This window comes from Trachemys scripta, chromosome 9 (genome assembly GCF_013100865.1).
Source record: "Trachemys scripta elegans isolate TJP31775 chromosome 9, CAS_Tse_1.0, whole genome shotgun sequence".
In the NCBI taxonomy this organism is placed as follows: domain Eukaryota; kingdom Metazoa; phylum Chordata; order Testudines; family Emydidae; genus Trachemys; species Trachemys scripta.
The window spans coordinates 51,940,597-51,968,071 of record NC_048306.1 but is presented as its reverse complement, the minus strand read 5'-3'; the positions used below and the strand labels follow the sequence as shown (position 1 = coordinate 51,968,071).

Below are 27,475 nucleotides of genomic sequence, written 5' to 3'. Positions count from 1 at the left end.
GTCCCCACTGAATAGGCACAATGAATATTCATGGTCACATCTCAATCCCTTAATCTTATTTATATTTAGAAAAATATATCTGCAGCCATTTCTCTGATGCTGTAGTTACATGTAGAGAAGAGTAAGGATAACGTGAGGTGTTTGATTGCTAGGATGTTCCTAGGAGAGAGATCTACCGTCTTGCTGTTTCTTCTCATTAAAGGTGGTTGGGAGTAAATCACCTTTTTTTAAAACAAATCTTCTAGTTTTTATACATGAAATAAAAAAAACAGCAGAGGAAAGTTCACTCTGGGAGTGGGAGTTTTGTTTTTCAGGTAGATTAAACTATAATATTAAGTGGTTTGGGAGATGACAGATGAAATCTCAGAAAAGCGCTCCCGTAGCATAACAGAACTTTAATCCCCTCTTCTCCACTCCGTAAATCTGCTCCTTTAGAATGAGAGAACCTGCTGATTTTGGAGTCTCTTCTGCTGCTGCTCACTGGGGAATGACTGGCCCCAGGCTTCTGGAAGAAGCTCCTCAAAATATAAAGTCAAGGAAGAAGCTTTTAAGAAAAGTCTCAGTTGCTCTGAACCTGTTTTGCGATAGTCCAGCAAATTACAATGAGAAATCACTCAGAACAGAGATATTGTCACAGATTGATGGAGGAAAGAGGAAATCACAAGAATCCACCATGGTGTTTGATTCCCAGGAGGAGGGGAAGTATTGGGTAATGACTCAAGCACATAAATGAATTGTTCATGCTGGAATAAGGAGAACAAAGGGAACTGTAATATCAAGTTTTGAAGTTTTAGGTGGTCGGAAGGGTTAAATCTTTGATCAGTCTCACTGTAAGACTGATGAAACTGCATTGGGTTGCTACAATGGAGACCTCTGGTTATGAATGATAACAATGTTACTTCGGACCAGATTCTCAGCTGGTATAAATCGGCATAGTCATTGAAACAAATGGAGCCACGCTCACTTACCTCAGCTAAGGCTTCGACCCTTCTCATTTTTATAGCACTCTCTGCGCTAGGAATTCAACGGTTTCACAACTGATGACTCAAGCCTTACAGCCCTATGGGAAGTAAGACTTAAACCCTGCTTTATAGATGGGGTAACTGAGGCATTAGGTTCAGCTGTGCTTGCAAAATGCTGCCCAATGTTGGAGATATTGCAGCAGCACAGTGCTCCACCTGGAGCTTTCGGAAAGGCACAGTATATCCTCCTGGAAGTGGTGGACGTTCTGCTGCTGTCGCAACCCTGGGGAAAGGACAGGAACACAAACCCCTGGCCCCTCCCTACTGCATGTTGAGAATGGCACCGATAGTACCACCAGCCCTGAGCACTGTTTGTGCTTCCTGAGTACAAGACATGACCCCCCCACACACATTGTCATGACCCCTTTGTGCAGAGTATCACACCAACCGGAGAGCCACCTTTCCAGTCCCTTTTCACATGTGTACAAGGACCAGGCATCTTCTGACCCTAAGGGACTTGTCCAAGTCCCCACACAAGTCAGTGTCAGAACAAGGATTAGAACTTGGGGGACTTGTGACTCCCTCTCACATATTCATTCCCATATGCCGTGCTGCCTCTGTGGATTCAATAGGCCGGGTTGAGTTACACTGGAGCATCCTGCTGGTGACCAATGCCCAGCATGTTGGGCTGGTGTCACAGCTGCCAGGGCGTATTTCTATTTACGTATTTATTTCAAACAAACCCCACATGTGGTGAGCCCTTCCCCAAGCTGTGAAAGCCCAGCACAGGCAAACAGAGACAACCGTATTTGTTCTCTAGTTTTAGTCTCTATTTTGAGCTGTGTGGTATCAGGGAAACTTCCCGTGATTCATGAACCTGCTCTCTGCAGTGACTGATACCGAAAGTAATCACAGCCAAGACATGCGAGAGGTGGTGCATGTCATCACGCTTTATGGCAAGTAGGTGTTTGGGCCTGACCCAGCGCCCAATGAAGAGACTGGGAAGCTACCCATTTGGCCCAGGCCCTTCGTGAAGAGCTTAGAAGCTGGCTCTTCTCACATGCCTGGAGGCACTTGAATTATGGTGAAGGCCTAGTACTTAGCTTCTCATCCCCTACCCCAAAACACACACAAACTCCACAGAGTGCGGGACAAGCTATTGTTCTAAAGCAACTGATTGGACCTTGTTTTGTAAAACCAGCTTTGTCTTTATAAGGAGATAATGCTATGCCCGGAACCAAGCCTCTGTCACAGACATTGTGGCCCAAATCCACAGCCTGGCATTGAAAGCAATGCAGATGCCGGAGCAGTGTGATGCAGTGATGCTAGCAACTGGGTCTGCATTCAGATGTTAAGTTGACCCACCTATGTCGCTCAGGGGTGTGAAAAATCCACACCCCTAAGCAACACAGTTAAGCCGACCGAACCCCGGTGGGGACAGTGCTAGGTTGATGGAAGAATTCGTCCATTGATCCCGCTACTGGTGCTCAAGGAGATGGAGAACCCCTCCCATCGTTTTAGTGAGTGTCTACACAGAAGCACTACAGCTGCTGTGCCGCTGTGGGATTTCAAGCGTTGACAAGCCCACCTTCTCTAATGGGAGGCAGGAAACACTCCCTTGTATGCCTAATAATTAGCTGTGCTGTTAATTAATAATTAGTTGTGTGGCCATGGCCCTGCCTCATTAGCAGACCAGGACAACATGGGGACTGCAATAGTAGCCAGCGCCTGTGCAAGGATGTGGAGTTGTCCTCCCTAGTTTGAAAGAATCCAGACAAGTGGCCAGTGCAGGGGACCTTCCCAGGACTTAGCATTGAGGGCAGCAGATGAGGAGGCAGAGTTTGGGTATGCCTTGCTGCCTTCCCACTGAAATACTCAATCCTGTCCATGGACAGGTCTCATGCTCTCAGACCTAGGCTCCACACACTGCTCATGTCAGCCAAAATCAAAGGGAAGCAGAAAAGCTCTGACTGTGAGACAAAGGAAAGCACAACAGAGCTGGGAAGGTGCCTTTCCCTCCAGCATGGATATCCTTCAGGAGCCCCAGCAGCCCTTGGGAATATCTGGCCCACCACCTGTGAAACTGCTGGGCTTTTTGATGCCTTTTCTCTCATTTCTGTTCAATACGTTGCCAAACACAGCTGCAGTTGCCAGTGCACCTCATTAGTGAGAGTGAAACTACCCTGCAAAGTAAACAGAGAGCAAGGTGTTAACACTGTGAGTAACAAATGGCTCTTGGTACCGATTAAGCAAAATTATCTCCCTGAAACAGATAAAGGGAACAGGGCAAGTCTGTGAAGCACAGGCCAGACCTTTCCTGACTCCATTAGTGACGTGGCCAGCGGCTCCAGCTAAAAGTACCTTTGTGCTGGCCGGGCTGCCCAGACAAGATTTGTATAGTGCTTTTGCACCTCCAAGGCCCATTTTGAGATCTAGCAGCCGTCATGTCTGTGACAATATGCCAGTCCCTGGGCTTTGTGGTGTCAGTTTTAGGGGTAGGTGGAATCATAGCGGCAACAGGAATGGACATGTGGAGCACTCAAGACCTTTACAACAACCCCGTGACAGCCGTGTATAACTACCAAGGCCTGTGGCGCACCTGTGTCAGGGAGAGTTCAGGTTTCACCGAATGCCGCTCTTACTTCACCATCCTTGGGCTGCCAGGTAGGGGCCTGCTGGTCGTATAACGTCACTGGGGGCAGAGGTGGGGGTTGGGAGGGCTCTAGATCAAAAAGGCCTGGGCCTGCCATCTGTTTTCTCTTTCCCCTACCGTTTTCCATGATTTCTGTAGTAACCGAGGCCTAAGTCTTCCAGAGTGATTTTGGGTGTCCAAATTGAGGCATGTTTAAAAGGCCCTCTGTTCGGGGGGGGCGGAGGGGTGCTCAGCACTTTCTGAATTGCAGATCCCATTAAGATGCCTGAGTTTGAGTATCCAAAAAGCACTAGCCACGTTTGATAATTAAAGGCTTTTAGTTCTTGGCTTTCTTGAAATATTAAGACTCCATTTTTAATGAATACCGTGAAGTGGTTGTAGATTGAAGAGGTGGAAAGGGGGAGACGAGATGGTCAAAAATAACACAAATTACCATTTGCAAATGCCCTACCGTGACTCTTTCCGTGTTCGTCCTCCATTGGGGCTTTCTCCTCTTCCAGAGTTCCCATGACACCTGGACATATTGACCAAGTAATGAAAACAAATGATTTGTGAATGCTCTATTTGAAGAACATTTTCAAAAATGGATCGACTAATGCTCACGGAGAAGAGCTTTCCCAAGGTTACATTTTGTAGAACCAATTCCCTCATAATACCCTTTTAAACACGGACTATCCATTCTACATGGGAAGAGTTGATAATTCTAACCTGTCCATGCAGAATTCCCCATCTCCTGTTTAGCACTGAAAAATGTGTGTTATCTCAAAGCCCAACCTGAACCCTTGTGGGGATTGAGAGGATGCATCCATAGATGTGAAGAGTTTGCTGTATTGTACATTGACATTATCTGCTGTGTATAAAAGTTAGGTGACTTTCCTACAGAAATTGGACATCATGGAGAATGATAAACTGTTTATTATTGCCTCAAAACTCAGCTCTGAGCAGAAAACTTTAGTTCATATTATATGTTCAGTGCCAGGTGAGGCAGATATGAGAATAAAAGCTGAGCTTCTCAATTGCCACTCACTGTACTGAAAATTCATCTCATTGTGTTTTTCTTTATGTGGCCTGGCAACAAATGGAACTGGACTGGGACCACCTTGTCAGACGTCCGTTTATTAGAAATCATTCCAAAGTCATGTAGCTTAGCACAGAGTGTCCATATGTGCAAGAAACAGCCTCCTTTGCCAGACCACTGGGGCTCTACTCTTCCATCAGCACAAAGAAAAAAGGAAATATTGCTCTTGTAGCATTATGCACATATAATCTCTAGATTTTGATGAGATAAGCGTGAAGAGAAGAAACCAATTATATCACCAGATCACTGCATAACTTTAAAAAAGCAACATTTTCAGAACACACAGAAATGAGCATTATTCATGAAAGTGTAGAGAATCATATCTTGGGGTTGTGCATTCATTCTCTAAGTACATAAATTAAACAATTACAACATAAGGAACAGACAAGGAGTCTGTTGTATACCCTTAGCTGTGTTTCCAAGTCAGACGTCTTTAGAGCCACATTTTCAAGCTAAATCTCTTTAGCAGCCAAACACTGCAGTCTTTACTGAGTCCTTAGGCAATTGCCTGAAGAAGATCTGAACGACTTGGTCCTTAATTTGTCCCATAATTTTCCTTGTGAAATATTTTGCATGTTTGGATGCCACACATTTGCTCATGCAAAACCCCGCAAGTGTGCATTTATAGTGCCCCTTTGAAAATTTGCTGCCCATCCCACAAAAAGTACAAATTCTGCCTGCAAATACAACTCCCAATGATGACTGCAGAGTGGTACAGATGTAACAAAGGGCAGAATTTGGCCCTAAAAGTGACATGTTAACCCAACTGAATGTTTGAAGTGCACCATTTACCATGCAATCAGCAAAGAAGGGCAGATCTGAGATGCAGTAGGCTGGTATTATATTTTAACATAACTTCAATCCACTAACACATTATTCAAAAATAATTAGATTAAAATCAGTGAGATCCATAATGAACGGAGACAGGAGAACACAAAAACTATAACATTAAATATTGGTAGGTTCTAGAGTTCTCAACCTTTAAAATGCTTGTGATTAGTGATATAGAGAGAAGGATGTAGAATTGTATGAAACTACCAATTTTCATTTTGCAACTCTTCATCTGTGAAAATTGCTTTTAACTTTGGATATACGAGTGAAATTTTCAAGGTAAGACTGAAAACGTGTTTTTTTGTTTGTTTGTTTGCTTGCTTTGCTGTACTGAGGATTATTTTTATGCAATTCTTGAAAAGACAGTGCATCTTTCCCATACAAAGAAAGCAGCAAAAAGCTATTTAAAATTGCTTCATCATGTGCCTCAGCACTTTAGGAAAAACTGCAAAGCTTTTCAATTCCCCAAATTTCCCCTGGTTCTCCAGATCTTGGGTTGATACCTGCAAGATGAAGCTACCCCAGTCTGCAAACATAGAGCAATTGTGATCAGACAGACCTTATCCATTCATCAAACATTGGAAGATTTTGGTATTAAAAATCACCAGAAAGGAAAAAGTTTCTGGTAGGCCAAAATAAAATCAATCCAAATATGCTGAGTGGTCTTGTATAGTATTCCACAGTGTCTACAGGCTTTTAATTAACTCATCATCTTCAAGTCCTAACAGATTGAATCAGTTAATTACCATATCAGAAGTCTTGGGCACATTGCAAACATTGACAATAAGGACAAATCTCTTGTAAAAATGTGGTTGAAATCCTGGCCCTGGTAAATGGGGCCTCAGGGTATCATCCTGTGGTGGGTGTGCATATGCGTGTGTGTATATATGGATATTTATGTTCCGTAGTTCTGACTTGCTGATCACTATGGCAAGCATTATCAGCACTGCCCTGTGAAGAGTGATGATCTATTTTTACTAGGGAGACCTTGCTTTTCTTAAGGGGGAGGGAAGTGGAAATGACTTTTCTCCCCTATTATATACTGCATGACATTTCAAGTCTCTGGTGACAGTGGAACAAAAACAACTTCACCATTGCTTCTAGATTGGCTTAATATTTGAGCTTATTCTGCTACACAGAAATACCTTTGCACATGCAATTAGCAAAGGGCAATTGTATTTTAACTAGAAAAAAGGAGTTTAAAAATTAAACGAAACCAACATATTTTTTAAAAATCTATCTATATTATTTAAGCTGATCATCCTGGTGCTTGTTTTAACTGTGTCACACCCTGATTTGCATTGCAGCCATCTTGCTAGCCGTTCCATAATTAATGGTATGTCAGCATTTCCATTATAAACCCCTATTTATTATTCTGACAATGGCAATTTATATTATGAACAATAGTGCCGAAGTGAATAAAAATAGTAAAACTGTAGTATATCAGCCAGGTGACCCTGAGTGCATCATTACATTTTTGGTTTCTGTATTTTACTTTTCACTTCCCAACCCGGAGCATAACAAAAATAGAGGAACTGTAATTTTCCATCCTTATAATGTGTGTCTAATTTATCTGGACATTTACATTTTGAATATACTGAGGAAAAATCAATACAGAAAATATGAAAATGAGAAATAACTTCTGTAATGTATTGCTCTTACTATATCAGTTCAATTATAAACATTCAGTCTAATGTGAAATTTGTCACCCAAGAACCAAGCTTGTTTGTTCTCATTTTGTTTATGAACATTATTTTTGCTGTTTGGTTTTGTGGACAAAAATACTCTTTTATGATCATCTGAGGCACATCATCTGGATTTAAACACACAAATAATAAATAAATGAAGAAATAACCATTACTAATTCTAGACAGTGCTACTAGCGCTGTCTGTAATATATATTGCCAGACACATTCCTTTATACACCCCAGTTTTCAGTTGTTTATAATGCCAAACTTCAATAATTCAGGATGAAATTTTCAATGCCAGGTGTCTGTTTCAGGCTGAATTTTTCGGAGACGTTCAGCAAAATTGGTTTGGCTGTTTCTGAGAATGGGGGATTAGGGAGAATTAGATTGTTTGTCCCGTGCTAAAAACAATCTTACAATTATTTTGTTGACAAGCTCTAGTTTTTCTGTGCTTTAGAGCAGGGTCTTGAAATGTAGCTGGGGCAGGAGGTCACCCTGGTGTCAGGGAGGTGCCTTCTGCTGACCCTGTGAAAATCTGCCCAAATTTGGACAAGCTATAAGTCTTGAAAAATTTCAGTTCATACATATTTGCAGTGTTGTTGATGCCATGTTGATCCCAGCATAGGAGAGAGACAAGGTAGGTGAGGTAATATCTTTTATTGAACTGACTTCTGACAAGTTACCTTTTCCAGACTTGAAGAAGAGCTCTATGAAGCTCGAAGGCTTGTCTCTTCCACCAACAAAAGTTGATCCAAAATAAAATTCATACATACTCAGTAGAGATTTGTTAGCATTTGGCAGCTAAATTCTCCAAAGATTCCATTTGCACTGATCATGCTCACAGCTGCTGTGTGTGACCATACGCTGCATGTGCCATCCCCACAGAGTGACTGAGCATGCTCCATCCCAGGGCTGCAGGAGCTGAGCAGGACTTTCCCTGCAGTTGCTGCTCCTGGCTGATGTGGTGCTGGGTACCAAAACTGAGAGCAGGGAGACAGGCAGTGTGGAAGTGAAGGAGAGTACAGCTTGATTTTAATGCTGAGTGGTGAGGTGGGGGTAAGGGAGAGGTGGCTGCAGGGATCAAAGGATGAGAGACAGGAGTGGGGCTGGATTCGAGCACAGGTAGAGGGGGGCAGAAATTAGGGTGGTTGGGGTGGACAGAAGGAGAGAGGGAGCGGGACAGGTTGGAGCACAGGGACAGAATAGTCTGTAACCACCAGATCACACTCCCTCCAAAACCTCGAACTAAACCCAGGAGACCTTAATCTCTATATTCCTCTATTATCTGCAAAGACTTGTGAAATTCACTGGGAAAAAGTGTGTCCCATCTCCCTGTAGTGGCTAGTCTACATAGAGGATAACAGCTTCTACTGCTACCAGTTACATCATTAGTTCAAGTGGCAGAGCTCTGTGTGGTGGATCTAAAAGTTCCAATCCTGCTGATTAGACAGGTTGTGTGTCAGTACGGTGTCACATGGTAGAATCTTTATATCTTCAGTCTGTTTTTTTTTTTAATTAGGAAATTACATTAAAATTCTACATTGAAACAACAATAATATTGCAAGTCAAGCACAGAAATGCCAAAATTAAGGTTTCCTGTGTAAAAGGCATAAGGACAAACTTAATTCTGGCCAGGGCCACCCAGAGTGGGGGCAAGTGGGGCAATTTGCCCGAGGCCCCGGGCCCCGCAGGGGCCCCCACAAAAGTTTTCAGGGGCCCCCATGAGAGTTTTTGGGGGATCTTCGGCGGCAGGTCCTTCAGTGCCGCCAAACACACCAGGAGCGAGTGAAGGACCTGCTGCCGAAGACCCGAAGCTTCTTCCGCTCCAGGTCTTCGGCGGCGCAGTTCGGCAGTGGGTCCTTCACTCACTCCACGACCCGCCACCAAAGTGCCCCAAAGACCTGGAGCAGAAGGACCCCCTGCTGCCGAAGACCCCAGGCCCCCTGAATCCTCTGGGCGGCCCTGATTCTGGCATCTCCTAAACAAATGACAATTCCTTGATTTTGCAACCTTAACATCCTTTTAACATAGTATTTTGAATGTAATAATAAATAACAATCTTCAAAATGCACATTGATTACTTAACACTAAGACTTATTAGAGCATGTTAGTTCTAGAATAGCAAATGTTTGAGAGTCTAGGAATTCAGAGGTAAGGTTCAATAAACATTATCTCTTAGCTCCCCATCCCTGCCTGTCATTCTGTGTACCCAAGATTTACCCGGGGTTGAGGTCTAGTAAAGTATATCATAATTATTTTTGGAGTAAAAATCTGGTCCCACTGAGATCAATGGTGAAACTCCCATTGACTGAGCTGAGGATGGGATTTCACCCCTGGTGTTTGGTCATCTGTTTGGGAGTTCATGTAGGTCTATGATAAGTGTTCTATGGTGCAGTGTCTGAGTTATATCAGGAGGTGAATGAGGAGTACTACAGTCACGAAGGGCCATATTTTGCCACCCTACTCATGTTCAATAGTATCTATGTTGCAAGTAGCTCCACTGATTTCAGTAGCATTACTCATGGAGTAGGGTATTAATCAGTGTGAGTAAAGGTGGCAGAAACTGGTCCTATATACACTAGGTTGTCTGGCTAATAGCAGCCTGGTGGATAGAAATATTGTTTCTTGAATATGTCTGGAAGATACAATGTCTGAGTTCTCTTTGGCAATTTGTGGGTAGATGAAGCAGAGGCTCATATGAGATGAGCTTATGTGAGTGCAGATCTCTATTTACACTCTGGAAGGTGGATTGCAATCTGTATGGGAAGCGTCGAGAAGCAATATGGAGGTAGGGTATGAAGGGGTTGGTAGTGGATGGGCGAAGGCTAAGCATTGATCAGAGTTAAACTTGCTTGTGGAATCGTAACTATGAATATTCAGGCTTTCACACCCTTGGAGCAAAACTCTCATCTCAGTTATACCAGTGTGAGTCAGTGGAGCGACCTCATAGACCCTGGGAGCAGAATATGGTCCTTAGAATTTTGAAACTTAGAATTTCTTCTGTGTGTGTGTGTGTGTGTGTATTATACCTACAACATTTTAATAAGATTTCTCTCTTATGTAATTGATACATATTTAAAATTCAGCCTTAATAAAGCACTTTGTCTGAGAATGTTGGTAGTAGGGTGGTACATACGTTAAGGAAAATTGCTGGCAACTCTGCTGTGTAGGACTATTTTTATCCAGTGAGATAGTAAGTGATCACAACGGTACTAATTGGCATATCTTGATCCTCAACTGGCAAGAAGTGCAACAGAGTTTCTTCAAAGCTGTGCCTGCTCACTTCTTAAAATTGTTTACCCCAGTCAGTTCAGCTCCTGATTTTAAAACATCAGCGGGCAACTACAGCAGCCAGTTTAAAAACTTCCAAGACAAGCCTTGTGGATGGCAGGGTTTTGAGTCTGCTAGGGAGTCTATGGACTATAATAGGGAGCTCTCAGAATTATCAGAGGCTAAAGAGACCAATAGCCTGGATCATGCAGCAAGGGTATCTTCCTCCTTGTCAAGTAGTAGGCCCTCCATAATGAATCTATGGGACTCCCCCAAAATTGCTGTATCTTTAGAAGGAGGGATGTTAGGGGGGACAGAGCTAACTGAGTACAGGCTAAGGGGACATGATCTGGGCCATAATGAATAACTTGAAAATGAACCGCTCAACCTATCCAAAAACATTCAATGGCACCAGGCTTCATTCAGGCCGAGAGAAAAAAACAAACCCGATGTTTCTCTAACAAGCCATTTTTAAAATGACACATCCCCTCCCACCCTGCAGCAGAAAGCATAAGAACAGTGCCTCTGCTTTTTCAAGCAATCGTACCTCCCTACTGCCTTGTCTCAGATACCCCAAGAGGTCGAGTGGCAGAGGGCATGGTGGTACTCTGCTCACGCTCTGTCTACAATCTCCCATCCACAGTGTGGCTGGATGTTTCTGCACAAATTACCATAATTAAATAGTTACATTGACATTTACAGTGTCATTGTTAGGATCTGGAATTAACACCACCTGTTGTGATGAACGGGGCAGTTCACGACTCACTTAGAACTGCTGTTTCAGTCTCTCTGCAGTGGATCGTGTTCAGAAGGTTTTCTTCACATCTATAATAGCTAGAAATTTGGGGGGGGCTAAATCTTGAGCTGCCGTAAATCGGTGTAGCTCCACTGACGTGTGTAGGATGACACCAGCCTAAGACCTGGGCCTTTGTTTATAAATGAAAGCTTAAAATCTTCAGAAATTGGCAGAGGCACCTGGGGCAGTGTATCATTGTGTGTCCTCATGCCCTGGCTCAGCCCCATGGGACACATCCAGCAACCATCCCTCTGCACCATGGGAAGGAAAGATGCTGGCTGCAAGGAGCAGGAGCTCTGGGTGCTGATGGCTAGAGATGGCTATGAGCACAGGCGGGGTGGATGGCAAGCTAGACACTTTGGACAAGATCCTCACCCTCATCCCAGTCCCTTTACGCTGTGTAAAAGGGCCGGAGTGGTGTAAAGGGACCCTACAAGCCCTGGTTGCTCCAGGGGGAGATTCCTCTAGTGCAGGCACTGTGGAAAGAGCAATAGGGCTGCCATAAGATGATTCCTTCACCAGCTCTGGTGCAGGGGTGTGGCTGGAGGTGGTAGGGGATATGTTGGGGTTGAATTCGAGACACACAGTGCTGTGGAGATTTGGGGTATACTGAGACCCGCAGGGCACCCTGGGGAGGTGGCTGTAACTTACACAGGCTCTTGGGGCTGTCGAAGATGAAACCAGCCTGCAGAGTAGCCTGGGGTCAGGAGGGGGGAAAGGTGCCATCAATCTCCACCAGGTTCACCATGATACATCTAACCCCATGGAGTGCTCACAGAGGGCAGGCAGAAGGCACTCCGCTTTGGTCCAACTCTCCTCCCACTGAAGTTAAAGGCACCAACCCACTGAAGAACAGGGGGACAGAGGGGAGTTAAGCTAGCACTGAGTACTTCTGAAAACCCCACCCAGAGGTTCAGAAAAAACAGCCCATCCGTTCCGCAAATACCTTGTACTGTGAGGCCCTCATGTTACCTTGACTAGTTTTGCAAGTCATATGGAGAAGGAGAAGAGGGTGGATTTCCTTTGATACAGTCAGAACAATTTGGAAATTGCTATTATGGGTGTACGTTGTATTTGCCAACAAAATAAATATGAGCTATAAGTAATTTCATGGGAGTAGCAGTGATAACATTCAAGGGCTATAATGGGCCCAGTGATTAGGTTTGAGATAAATTAACACTGGGCAGATAAAGGAGGTGTGTCATGAAACAAAGATTATTGAAGGGTGCAGTTACAAAGCCACCTCCCATTTTGCAATTTTGGTAAAGCCCTGTAAATGCTCTTAATGCCTCAAGACAAAAGCCAACCACTATCTGCGTAGGTGATGGAGATGCTTCATCTTTGGGTAGGTTGCTTCACGGTTTCTGGTACCTTCCTCTGAAGCAGCTGGTACTGAACTCTGTTGGTGTCAGCACAGTGGACTAAATGGATCATTGGTCTGATGCACTATGGAAGTTCCTATGTTCCTAAAATCTATCAGCTGACCTTCTCAGCCCTTTGAATAGAGGACATCCCAGGGACATGCTTAGAGAGAGGGGTATGGCCAGAACTCTCTATTGAGCTCCAGCTATTCCCAGCTGCAGAATGCCTTCTAGGGGCTGTTACAGATGAATGTCAAGCAAAGAAATCTTTAGCAGACGTTCACTGAGCATGCTCAGTAATAATTTGCCAATTACCTATAGCTTTATAATTACCCAACCAATTTTTTTAAGCTTTGTTGTGAGCCTCCAGAACAAGGAGCACATGTGCAAGTTAAAAAACCCAGCTGCTTTTGCATTATCTGTGGGAAGGGAGGGAGAATGCATTTTTACAAAAGGAAAATTTTTTTCCATCTTAAGTAACTCAGAAATGACTACGTGGATTTTCCTCAAATTTTGGGGTGGGTGGAGGTGGGGGAATCACATTGCAGCTGAGATGGAGCGTAGACAATTTCAGCCTAAAATGAGAATTTTTCAGAAAGGACACAGCAAGGGAAAACGGGAAAGAACTGAAACTGGTTTACAACTTTAACTGCAGCATTTAGTACAAGCGACCACTGCGATAGGTGTTCCTGTGGGCTTTGAGTCTCCTGTATTCACAGCTGTGATGGTAATCAAGGCATAAGAAATGGCAACCAGCTAAATTCTGGCTGATTATTACAGTATTCTAAGGGCTCAAGGATGAGTGAGCTGAAGCCCTGAGTACTGCAATAATCCTTTAAAAATGCAGTGCTTGGGGTGTGCACTCAGCACGACTGACATGGATGTAGATTTGCCATTCAGCTTGAAAACTCCCCCATGACCCTGTTTTTGGAATTCCTTCCTCCGCTGCAGCTTTTGAGGACAGAAAACTGACTATGAAGAGAGGAAGGAGACAGAAATAAAGGGACCACGTCTAGCTCTGGTGTAAGGAAGCACAACTCCACTGATGTTGGTGGAGCTGTGCCCCCAACACAGATGAATTTGGCCCCAAGATGTTAAACAGCATAAAGCTTGTAGTATGTCAGTCAGTTTAGAATCAGTGCAGTGGCTCACGGCTGGAGGATGTTGCTGGGGGACAGTACTTTTGTATTAGTATATTATACCCCCATTTGTTTGATGGGGATCTCGTCACAAGTCACCAAGTAAATGAGAAGGGATTTACCGCAGCAGCATGAGAGCTAGGGAACTGTTCAGATTGTGACAGCTAGAGAGGTCTAGGAAACCCCTATGCTAGTGCTGCCTCAGTGGCAAATCACCAGCCCAACACAGATTTCCAAAGGCATTCAGACTGACCACTCACCCCTACCACACCTGCCCTACATGCACCTACTCCGCTTCTCCCTTCAGGCAGTGACCTCTGAGGTTAGGCAGCTCAGCTACACTGAGCTAGTTTGCACACTACGTACTACAAATCTGCTTTTAGGGGGTAGAAGTCCTGCAACTCCACATGGCCGGGGGTATTTGCTGCCCCCTCTCTGATCTGCTGTCCAATGAGAAAATTTAGCAGAAAGAACAGAAGGACCTGGCATCTCCTCTCCTTTCTCCCACTCCCTTCATCATCTGTGCTACCCTTTTCCTCTCTATGGTGGATTCCAAACTTACCCTTAGCAGGACTGGTTCTCCATGCTGTGATGCAGGGAGCCCTTCAAGCTCAGTTGCATGGGTAACATTTTCAAAAGCCAAAGGGACCAAGGAGCCCACTGAAAGGCAATGGAAGTTGCTTAGGTGCTTTTGAAAATTGTACCTGGTGTAACTTACAACATAGTGGAAATGGGCTGACATAGCATTGTTTGGATCTGGATTAGATTTAGGCTAAGCTTTGGGGATCAGGTACAAACATTTAGTAGCCATGTTCACTGGATTCGACAGCACCCAAATCCTGTAAAGATCAGCGGGACTTGCAAGGTTTCATCCACGCTGGAAACCAAAAATATGCCCCTCACAGTCTGGGATTCAATTCATGACCAAAATTTTAGGGGTGCGTGCAGAAGGATCACAGTGTTTTGGCTCATCTCTGACTATATGTTTCAGTTTGAAATGAACAGCAGGTAGAAAAGAGATGCATTGGGATCAGATAGTACAGTGAGGGGAAAGAACGAGACAAAAGATACCAACAGTGCAACTGAGTGAGGGGAGAGGAAAAAGGGCACAGAGCGAGGTGTGAGAGGAGCTAAAAGAATAGAGCCGCAGAGCAGAGGAAGGAGAGAGCACCCTTGAAGAACAGAGCGGGGCAGCAGGCTGAGTGGTACGGGGGAGTCGAGCAATAGAGGAAGGAGGAAATGGGTACATGCCATAGAGAAAGGGGAGCACTAGGGAATGGGCAGACATAATAGAGGACAGGAAGGGGCACTCGCTCATCCAACAAGCAAGTGGTGGAGATTTTCCAGTAGCTAAAGGAGACATAAATCCTTCCAATAAAACTATCCTCTAGCTCACTTGTGTCTCTGCTCAGGGCATATATTTTAGGCGCAGCAGGGGCTGCCAGTGATCGGGGAATTGAGGGAGAGGATGCACCATGGCAGCTTAGCCTCCATGTCAGGACTGGGGTTTTGAGGGCTGGCAGAGAATGGCAAACCGACAGGAGAGGTTGAGGGGAGAAAAAAGGCAGGAGTGACACTGACCCCTCCCTCCTGGCCTGCACAGTTCCTCTCCAGCAATCTACCTCCAGCCTCTGGCAGCATTTTGGCAGCATTACAAGGGGTAGGAATGGAGGGGGGAATCGTGTGCAGGCTGAGTAAAATAAACAGTCTGGGTCAAACTCCCTCCTGGTATAACTCTCAATGTCACGAGAATTATGCCAGGAGACAACCTGGGCTACAGTTCACATGCCAGTAACCCCATCGTATTCACTGGTGTACAGACAGGGACAACTGGAAGTAAATGCTATGGAAAACACCTTCCTGAGCTTGTAGCTGGTGTTCAGCTGTCCTGCTCACCTGAGGTTTATACATAAGACAGTCTCCTCTCCCAGCAAAGGCAGAAAATACATTTTTGAGTGTTCCTTCCTTTGGAAATAAAAGTCTTAACACATTATTTTAAAAACCTTCTTTGGTGTGCATCAGAGAGAAAGAGAGGGGGGTTGTATTGATTTTGTGGTTGGTTTGCTGGGAGAAAAAATGCTGTTTGTCATTTCTCCATTCATAGTGGTGGAGACTTTCAGTAGAGCTGGTTGCAAAATGTGATTATTTCTACAGAAAATGTATAGGTAGAAGTGGCCAGGAATCAGAATTTCTCTTCTGCAGGAAAGCCCAATATTTTGGGGGGGAAATTCTGAATTGGTACAAAAAGTCAAATAATTGAGATTTGCAGCAAAATACAATTTTTGAAAACATTCATTTTAGGTCAATTGAAATGTTTTGATTTGATTTTGATTTTTTTATTTTATTTTATTTTACATTTTATTTTATTTTGTTTTATAATTTATAATATAAAATAAAATATATCTTGAATCAAAAAGTTGTTTTGAACTGAAAAAGCAAAAACATTTGTTTCCTTATCATAAGAACATAAGAACGGCCGTATTGGGTCAGACCAAAGGTCCATCTAGCCCAGTATCCTGTCTACCAACAGTGACCAATGCCAGGTGCCCCAGAGGGAGTGAACCTAACAGGTAAATATCAAGTGATCTATCTCCTGCCATCCATCTCCACCCTCGGACAAACAGAGGCTAGGGACACCATTCCTTACCCATCCTGGCTATTCGCCATTAATGGACTTAGCCTCCATGAATTTATCCAGTTCTCTTTTAAATGCTGTTATAGTCCTAGCCTTCACAACCTCCTCAGGCAAGGAGTTCCACAAGTTGACTGTGTGCTGTGTGAAGAAGAACTTCCTTTTATTTGTTTTAAACCTGCTGCCCATTAATTTCATTTGGTGGCCCCTAGTTCTTGTATTATGGGAATAAGAAAATAACTTTTCCTTATCCACTTTCTCCACATCACTCATGATTTTATATACCTCTATCATATCCCCCCTTAGTCTCCTCTTTTCCAAGCTGAAAAGTCCTAGCCTCTTTAATGTCTCCTCATATGGAACCCGTTCCAAACCCCTAATAATTTTAGTTGCCCGTCTCTGAACCTTTTCTAATGCCAGTATATCTTTTTTGAGATGAGGAGATCATATCTATACGCAGTATTCAAGATGTGAGCATACCATCGATTTGTATAAGGGCAATAACATATTCTCTGTCTTATTCTCTATCCCCTTTTTAATGATTCCTAACATCCTGTTTGTTTTTTTGACCGCCTCTGCACACTGCGTGGACATTTTCAGAGAACTATCCACGATGACTCCAAGATCTTTTTCCTGACTTGTTGTAGCTAAATTAGCCCCCATCATATTGTATGTATAGTTGGGGTTATTTTTTCCAATGTGCATTACTTTACATTTATCCACATTAAATTTCATTTGCCATTTTGTTGCCCAATCAGTTAGTTTTATGAGATCTTTTGAAGTTCTTCATAGTCTGCTTTGGTCCTATCTTAAGCAGTTTAGTATCATCTGCAAACTTTGCCACCTCACTGTTTACCCCTTTCTCCAGATTATTTATGAATAAGTTGAATAGGATTGGTCCTAGGACAGACCCTTGGGGAACACCACTAGTTACCCCTCTCCATTCTGAGAATTTGCCATTTATTCCTACCCTTTGTTCCCTGTCTTTTAACCAGTTCTCAGTCCATGAAAGGACCTTCCTTTTTATCCCATGACAACTTAATTTACATAAGAGCCTTTGGTGAGGGACCTTGTCAAAGGCTTTCTGGAAATCTAAGTACACCGTGTCCACTGGATCCCCCTTGTCCATATGTTTGTTGATCCCATCAAAGAACTCTAATAGATTAGTAAGACACGATTTCCCTTTACAGAAACTATGTTGACTTTTGCCCAACAATTTATGTTCTTCTAGGTGTCTGACAATTTTATTCTTTACTATTGTTTCAACTAATTTGCCCGGTACTGACGTTAGACTTTCCCGTCTGTAATTGCCAGGATCACCTCTAGAGCCCTTTTAAAATATTGACGTTATATTAGCTATCTTCCAGTCATTGGGTACAGAAGCCGATTTAAAGGACAGGTTATCAAAATGCTTTGTTTTACTTCTATTTTCTGCAAAATATTTCATTGAAATTGGCACATTCTGTCAACAGATCAGCATTTTTGGATGGAAAAGTGTTCCATTGGAAAATTTTTCACCAGCTCTAGTTATAACGTATTAGCTAGTACTTTTTAAAAACAACCCCTTTTTGTTCTAGTCTAGACAAGCCCTTAGAGACCCATGCCAGCTGATGTAATTGGAGCAGCCCCTGGGCTGCTCTACCTTATACCAGGGCTGAAGCAGTTTGAGACTTTCCCCCACTCTTGTGCCAGGAGTATCTCAGTGCAGGAGAGAATATGACCTGTGATATTTTATGTTCACTTTGCAGTAGTGTTAATGCAGGCCCAATGTGCTGGGCAGTGCGGAGTCCGGCTATGATCTGACTATGTTGCATTTGGGATAATACAGTGTCACATTGTTGCATGTACAATTGTCTGAAAATAGTTGTTAAAAGGAGCTTTATCTCTATACAAATTCCAACATTCTCTATGGTGTGAACAGCTTTCATAGCGCTGTTAAGTAGGGGAGAGCTCAGGTTTTAAATTAACGTTCTAATACATGTGTGGATAACAGTTGTACCCATGTTCACTGCTACCCATATCTTTTCAACACCTACCTACACTTCTGTGTAAAGCTATTGCAGTGAATGGCCTAGAAGTACCTGCTCACAGTTAATAAGCACCTATACAGGGAGACGATATCTGTTACGAGAAGGTTCTTTAAACTAGCAAAGACAATGAAATCCAGTGGCTGGAAGATGAAGTCCATAAAGTACAAACTGGAAATAGGATGCTATTTTTTAACTGTGACGGTAACTGAAATTTGGAATTGCCGTCCTGAAACAAATTCCAAGACTTTGAAATTTTGGTTTTGTCCCAAATTGGTATGAAAATTTAAAATAAAAAAATTTAATTCCATGAAATATTCTGAAACAATTTCCTTTGGATAAGGTTGAAATGTTTCATCATAATGTAATCATTTCTCCTTTTATTTTATAATGTGTAACCCTTCTGCCAGGTGTTGCTCGCAGCAAAAAGGGCCAGGTTCAGTTATTGAGGGATTCCTTTTAAAAATTTAAATAACACTGGCTCGAGCTCCCATGCAGAAACCTGAGAAACTATAACCGTCAACCTGGCAGGCTTGATAGTCAACACTATACCACTCACAAGCACTGAGTCCAGGGGTTTAAAACAAAGAGAACTTTATTTAGGGAGGAATAAGGGGAGAACAGAACAAACCTGGAACAATCAGCAATTAATAAATGAACAATATTAGGTAAGATTCCCCTCCCCCTCCTCCACCCTCTCCTGCCAGCAATAGTCCGAACCTCAGTCCTCCTCTGGCATCAGAGGCTTGGTCTACACTACCCCCCTAATTCGAACTAAGGTACGCAACTTCAGCTACGTGAATAACGTAGGCCTGACCCATTTGGTCATTTTATCTTGCTCACCAACAGATGGCAGCAGAGAGCTCCCTCCCATAGGGAGTTCCTTTCCATCTGGCATTCTCAAACAGCTCTGAAACACTCTTCTCCCACTCCACCAATAGGGGTCAGTAGCAAGCTCCCAACTCTCTAGGGCCACCAGGTTTATATCTAATCTAATCTAATAGTCAAAATAAATAAATGGAGATATCCCATCTCCTAGAACTGGAAGGGACCTTGAAAGGCCATTGAGTCCAGCCCCCTGTCTTCACTAGCAGGACCAAGTACTGATTTTGCCCCGGCTCCTGAAGTGGTCCCCTCAAGGACTGAACGCACAACCCTGGATTCAGCAGGCCAATGCTCAAACCACTGAGCTATCCCCCCCAAAAATAGTTCAATCATTTCCTGTGAACATTTCAGCAAACTTGATACCTTCTGGCGCTTTCTTTGAATCAGCCTTTTACTTCAGAGAAATTTTGACCAGCTCTAGTAATTAACCCCTTGCCTAAGGACATGGTGGATTCTCAAGTCCCTGTAGTCTTTAAATCAAACCTGAGTATCTTTCTAAAAGATCTGCTCTAGCTCAAATGGAAGCCATGGGTGTGATGCAGGAATTATTGCGTGATGTTCTCTGGCAGTCGTTATGCAGGAGGTCAGACTACATGACCATAACCATCCATTCTGGCCTTCAAATATATGAACACATTGTTTGGAAAGACTCCGTCTTCCCTGCTTACTTAGGGTCAGGTTGTGACAGGTCCATATGGCACCATGCAGTGAGGGAATGCACAAGAGCTCCTTCTCCAAACCCTGGCACAGCCTCTGCCATGACTGCAGTGCCTGCCATGGAGAGAGCAAAGAGACTCTTCCTTAGGCACCACAGAGAGGGTGGGCAGGAAGCAAGGTCTGGGCCCCACATCTCTTCACGCTGAGGTGCAGAATACGCCAGGTGTACCTGGGCAGCTGTCTCAGATCCCCCTGCCCTGGTCCCACTGGGGTAGGATTGTGCTTCCTTGTGGCACAGTTCCTCTAGACATCTGTATAGGGTGGCATGTCTCTGCTCTGCCCCCTATACCAGCCTATCACAATCTAACCCTTTCTTTCCCCAGGATCAATTAGATGCAAGGCAAAACGGTAGCCATATGATTTCCTACCACTAGATGGTGACAGCAGCACAAGCCTTAGGGCATGGCCAGTGGAAGAAAAGCCATTCATGAGACTATTCTGGGAGCTGAGCATCCCAGATATGCTAGGCCGTTGTGTCTGAGCAGGTGCAGGGGGGCCAAGAGAAAATGGCAGGGGGGCTCATGCCAAAAACAACCCCTTCAGCGGGGATCTGCCTTTTCTTGGTACCTGTATGTGCACACATGTGGCTAGGCTGTAGTGGGAGAGAGAGCCATAGCAGAGCTGTGGATAACTGTGGGTCTTGTGTTCTGAGTCTCTTCCAATTGGATGTCTGTAGCACCCTCCCCCACACCCGGACTATGGCCCCAATCTCTGGACTGGGAACAGCTAGAGGCAGATCTGCCTCCGAAGAGAGTAGGAAATGCTGAGAGTTGTAGGCCACAGCACTCTCTGAGGGCAAAGGGAGAATGGCAAACAGAATCCTTGCAAGGACCCCAGGGAAAGCTAATCCTGCTGGTAAAAAGGGTAGATGTAGAGTATATAGAAGGCCCTTCGTTTTTGGGTTTTATTTTATTTAATATTTCCCGGAAATATATCAGTGTTTATTACTACAACAAAAAAAGTAAAAATCGGTGGAAAAAAACAAAAATATTTTTCCTGGAAAAATATCAGGGTTTATTATGGTGGATGGAAGGACAGGGGAAAAAAGTATTCAGTAGATTAATGCTTTGACGAATGGAATTCAATTTGGTTTGCTGTAAAACTAAAAGAGAACTCAAAATACATCACCTCTGAGTTTAAGAAAACAATATATCTCTAATCCCCAAATAAAACTTTTCATTTGAATAAACAGTTTACTGTTGTAGACTTAGAACTATTAGTCTATAAATACTTACATTTAATAATTGGGCCACACCGTTTGCAGCGCATACGCTCAATTTCATCCTTTTCTCCAGCTTTTGTTTTTTTAAACTTTTGAATCCTTCCTTGTGTTCTGAAACGTTTTCTGATACAGATTTTCATTTTCTTCCCATTTTAGGGTGTCAGATCTTTAAACAGTTATCTGCTAACAGCTTGAAATGTGTACGTGGTGGGTGTGAGAACCATCAGTACATTCAGAGGCTCACGCACTTCAGAGCTTGCGTGCCTGTTTATTTATTGTGTGTATTTTCTAGACTAATACATAGCCATACTTTAACAGGAAGCTTTGCATATACACACAGACTAATGTATTATCGTAATACATCTGACGTAATGTATTATATTTTCCTAATAAAACAAGTTATTTTTAATATATTTGAATGATACAAAAGTAGGGTGAATATAAGAGAAAAAGAATAATACTTTTTGCAAAACCTGAGAATTTTTCGGTACAGAAACATTTAAATTGAAAATGAAGGGACAAGTGTATACAAACACCTGTAACCCTCATAACAGCTGTGCAGAGTGCTCAGTCCTCTCTTCATCTGCTGGTGGGAGGTCACTATCTGGATTGGTCTTTTAGGGGGCCAGAGAAAGTGCTAGCCACATATTTGTTGTTCTGATAGATGTTCCTGAAGGAAAAGCTGTGTTAGGTCACCCAGCCCATCTCCTTGCTAATGCAGGATTGCTTCCTCCAGTGCATTTACCAGTGATTTTTCCAGGCTAACTGTAATAGCCCTGAGCACTGGAGGTTCCACCAAGTCCCTTAGAAGACAAGTCCCCACCCTAACCCTGTATGGCATTTGTTGTTCTCCCATCTTGTGGTTCTTCCTCAGCCAGCCATAGGTTTTCAAAATGAATTGTCAGTGGTTCAGTATGTTCCAGAAATAATCCCTTTAATACTCTAGTGTCATAACCAGAGCTTGGCCAGTCATTCCTACTGGTCAGAGCAGGAGTCAGTGTCAGGGGTCAAGGGTCAGAGCTGGAATTATAGTCAGTGAATCAAACCAAGGATCACAGTCAGAGCTGTGATCAGGAACAAGGCAGGAAGGCAGAAAACAGGAGCAAGGCAGGAGGGCAGAGCTCAGGAATCAGGCAAAAAGTCAGGGTCCAATGAAGTAGCAGTCAACTAGGAATTCACTCAGCTGCTTAGACAACTTCCTGTGCCTCCTTCTGGTTTAAATAGCACAGCTGGACCAATAAGTAGTGACAGTCGCTCCTCCAATCAGGACACCTGTGGGGTCAGGGTTCCATTGGCCATCAGCCCAGTAGCTAAAAGTATACAGCCAGGAGATGAAATTTGCCTGTAGGCTTGGGTTCAAGACCATGGATCACCCAGATTAGCTGATTTGTATATGTTCAGATTTTTCAAGTATTCCCTTATGTGCTTTATATATCAATGACCATTTTTACTGGGATGTCCTTGCTTCCTACCTGTTCAAATTATTCTGTAATTCCTTGCTAAAGCTAGGGCTGGGTGAAATTTTTCAGACAAACTTTTATGGTCAAAAATGCAGAGTCAGGTTGACTGAAACATTTTGCAAATGTTTGCTGAATTTGCCAGATTCTGTTGGTCCAAAACAAACAAAAAAATCAGAACATTTCATTTCTCTGTCTTCTAAATTAAATGTTTCAATATTTTTATTCAAAATTACTTTTTGTTTTGACCTTTACTTTAGTTTTATAAAAAAGGTTAAAAAAAAAACCTCAAAAAAGAAACAAAACAATGTGTTTTGGATCAAATGAAACATTTTGTTCAACTCAAAACCAAAGGTTTTGTACTTTTTCAGCTTGCTGAAAATTAAAAAAAAATGTTGTTTCAGATCAATTTGAAACAATTGTTTTTTTGTTCAGATGCTGAACTGGCGGGTTAATAAAAGATGTCAATATTTCAGCCATAAAATCAGTGTCCTCATCTCACAAGCATTTCTACCCTTACCCCATCCCCATTTGTTGCATTCATTGTAGAAATTTAAGGTCCAGTTCTGACCTTAGCTAATCGGGAACCAGACCCTCACCTGGTGTAAACTGGTGCAATTCTAGTAAAATCAATGAGACTATGCAAGTTTACAACTAGTGCACAAGCAATTCACATGATGATTTCACTGTACTACCTATGATTTGTGATTGTGCTAGAGATTCATACCGGGCCTTTTACAGGACTCTCAGCTACTATAACAGAAACTCTAAAATACAGGCTAGAAAGGATTCTGTCTGCTGCCAGTCAGTAGTTGGAGGCAGAAACTAGCAACTACCTGTAATTTGAAAAGTTAGATATCTTGGATTGTACAAAAGAACAGGGGACCATTCTGTGAGCAGATGTTCCCAACTGGCATGAACAATTGAAGCAAATCTTTGTGGCCTTTGTTAGAGCAAGAAGAGAAAGCCATGTGAATCGGCTCAAAGAGCAGCCTAACATCACCCTTTTCAGGGAGAGTGATCTAAACAAAAGGCACAGCTGCTATCTTGTGGCTATTCTACCAGGATTACATATGATTTTGTATGGTTTAAGATTATACAATCGTCTCCCAATATTCCTGCATGTAAATCTATATATATATTGTCAAGCTCAGGATGTATTGGCTCCAGTACAGCAGTGCACGTGAAGTGTTAAAAGGGATGTCCTGGGTAGTCATTATATAGGATACAGCGACGATAGTCAATACATAACACCCCAGTAAATCACCCATCCTAGTGATAACCTCACCTCTCTTTCTGGTAGCTTTCATTCTGCTTCATAACGAGGCGATCATATTGACTATGTCTGCAGCAAAGAAAGGTATCTTGATTGGATAAAGACAGAATTTGTTTCTAGGTCAGGGTTGAAGTAAATCAGTTGGAACAGTATATTAGATCAAAATTGATGAGCGTGAAGTCTGGAAGGTCCCTGTAACTCACAGCAATGCATTGGTAGAGCAGCATGGCAAATTTATATTGCTCCCCTGAGCAGAGCACTTCACCACTGTGGGAAGAGATAATTAATTTCCTAATTCTCGCTTCCCCTCAGCCTTTGTAAATAACTACCAATAAAACGGCGCTCTCCGAGCGGTCTATTTTACCCTCAGTGCATACTCATTGATGTTGGCAGGTGTCACGCATGTATAGTTGGGGCTGAGGTATCACAGTGATGGGCGCCTTAGAAATACCTGACTAGGTAGATAGACAGGTAGGCAACTGACCTCCCCATTTGGATCATTTCTGTATCAATTAACAGTAAAGAAGTTTTGGTAACCAGGCTTTATATAGAGGAATCCCCAGATGGTGTAAAACTGGTTCTAGGTCACACCCGCTCTTGCTGCCCTGTTATTGGGAGTTGTTCCATGGGTGGTGGGCATGGCCAGGACATGCTTTGCTCTGCAGAACAGACTCTTGGGGACTGTTTGATGCCAGCATGAGTTAAGGCAGCCCCAGTTCAGCTCCTGCCTGACCTCAGCATTGGGGATGATGGTTGAAACTCACTTGTGCTGTTCCCGTCAGGTGCACTGAGGACAGCTTTGGTGCCCTAGGGTATCTAGTCCATTCTGTTTTGTTCTTATTAAAACTCCTTTAGTTTTTCATGGCTGTTCTGATAAGACTTTAGCTTTTTCCTCTCTTGGTGACAGATCTTTTGAAGAACTCAAGTAAAAGACATATGACCTGATTCTCCACCACCTTTCACCTTGTGTAGACATCTGCACCTGTGTCAAGTGAATGTAGAGTGGGGATAAATTGCTACTACAAACCTGATTTGGGAGTGTCTTACTCCCATTTTGGATAGGGGTAAATAATAACAGAAGGAACAAAGCAGTGAGAATGAGACCCATGTTGTATGTGAAGACCTTTGGGGGATGCCGTGTTGGGAAGCACTGGCATGGTATGTCTACCCAAAAATGAAGAATTCATTTGTGTGTCTAGTTCTCCCTTGATCCCTCTCAGCAGTAATGTGCCAACTACACAGAATAAGTGTAGCAGACTCCAGAGTATTTAGATATGGGGAAAGGTGCAGGTGAATTCAAGAAAGGTAATGCTCCTCATAACTTTGTTCAAAATGGGTTGCCCTATACTTGACCGGAGTGACTGCTTAGCTCTGGGAGAACAAGTGCTTCTAAAGGACAAAAGCACCTATCTCTTGACTCACCAACCAAAAAACACACAACCCTACCCAGCGAGAGCGAAACTGGACTATCTTGCAAAAACACTTTGAGCAAACAAAGTCGCTGAATGGGCACCATCTGATAAGAGCAGCTGCATTTCTGGTGGCTCAGTCGAGAGGACTTGAGTGTTCCCGTAAGGTCTACGGCTTCATCAGAGCTAACTCAATCCTGTCCAGAGGGGAGACACCATGTCAACAACAATCTGCCAAGTGATGGGCTTTGTTGTCTCATCTTTGGGTTTTGCTGGATGCATCGCGGCCACTGGAATAGACATGTGGAGCACACAGGACTTATATGACAACCCAGTCACAGCCGTGTTCCAGTATCAGGGACTCTGGAGGAGCTGCGTGAGGCAGAGCTCAGGTTTCACAGAGTGCCGGCCTTATTTCACCATTCTTGGGCTACCAGGTAGGGGCAAAAGATGGACCCAGGTGAACCCCTGGAGTTTTCTTGAAGGATAAATATAATACAGTTTTCACTGAATAGCAGGAGCTGATATTTTAAAGCGCTTTGCGGGGCGGGGGGGAAATATCTCCAAAAATACTTAGCATATGAGTATAGCAACACATGTATGTTGTATTACCATAAATAATAATTTTGCATGGCAAATATTACAGAATGTTGCATATTTGTCTGGTACCTATATTATTGTCCTCAGCTAGAAGCAAATCAGCGTAGCTCCATTGATGTTAATAGAGCTACACTGATTCAAATCAGCTGAGATTCTGGCTCTTTGGATTTAAACACATATGAAATGGTGGATAAGAGCTGTTCAGTTATTTAATGTAACTGTTATTGGCTGATCATATTGGTAATTTCCAGCAAGAAACCAGTGGAAACATTTTTCCCCCAAAGGAAAGAGGATATGCTGAATTTTCTTGTTGAGAAAGCTGGTGCTGAACAGTGGGCATAGAGGAATTGGAGTGCAAGAGGGTATTTTTAATAACTCTTTTTTGTAGATGGAGTTTTACTGGAAGGTTGTGGTTGGCTGATTGTTTTTTATTTTGGTTTTGGTTCTTCAGTCAATTTTTTTTAATTGGGACAAACTGATCAAGCTGATCTATGGCCTTTAAGGCATCTCATCTAAAGCTAACTTGGTGGTTAGGGACAGGTGTATGAAAGTTTCTGTTAAAATACGGCATAGTCCACATCCCATTGGATTATTTGGTTACCGTGTTATTTATCCTGGGGCCTGATTCTCTGCTGCCGAGCCATTGTATAATGATTTACACCCACGCAAAGTGAATGCAAATTTGGTGCAAAATCATTCTGATCCAGTAGCATTTTACAGTCACTTTGCCCAGGTGTAAATGGGCAAGGCAGTAAAGAACTCGGAGCAAGGTTGTGAGAGGGGTCAGTAGCAAACTCAGGAGCATTGAAATCAGGGTACAATCCCTATTGCCAAAACCATTTTGTAAACAAATATCCAGACATTTTACACCAGGGAAGTCACTTCTGCCTTTGAGCAGTTGAGTAATTTACAAAGCACTAGCATGCGCTGAGGCTGGATCAACATTAAAATGAATCGGAATTACCAGTATGATTCTCCTTTACTTTATGCAGTCATTTACACCTGGGCAATGTGGAATAAAAAATTAATATTGCGTCACTAATTCAGTGGCATTTGACACCCATTTATCCTTGCACAGGTGCAAATAACTGCCCAGGATGCAGAGCTGTGGCGAATCACAGCCTTTTGTGTGCATATTGACATGTGGAGAGCAGAGAACAGATCCTAGTGTTTCTCACCTGTTCTGTCCATTTTGATGACTGACTTGATTCGTCTCTGAGAAGTCACCAGAGACTGTACAGTTGAAGACAAATTTTTTTGCTTTTGTGTTTGTTGGTTCAAAAAGTTCCAGGCATCTCTCTAGAGATATGATTTAATAAATACACCTGTGTTCACTCTGCATTATGACTGGTAGACAATGTGTTGTCCATTTTGAGAAAAAAAACATTTGAAGCTAGCTGTCCTGGAGTTGCTTTTATTTTAATAAATGTCTCTACCAAAGCTGTACATGACTAATTATGGTTTAAGACAGC

General features: G+C 43.1%; 1 protein-coding gene across 2 annotated transcripts in view; it reads left to right on the top strand.

The window, feature by feature from the left end:
* The first annotated feature begins 3,363 nt into the window (after positions 1-3,363).
* The window catches only part of CLDN18 (claudin 18), a 39,472-nt gene continuing 15,360 nt past the window's right edge, over positions 3,364-27,475 (top strand). Inside the window, exon 1 of one of the 2 annotated variants that reach the window (XM_034781901.1) lies at positions 3,364-3,626. In XM_034781901.1, coding sequence (XP_034637792.1) covers positions 3,407-3,626 — 220 coding nt within the window. In that variant the 5' untranslated portion in view covers positions 3,364-3,406. Of the gene's footprint in view, positions 3,627-25,558; positions 25,841-27,475 lie in introns of those variants that run through there. The other variant, XM_034781900.1, reaches the window with a different exon arrangement.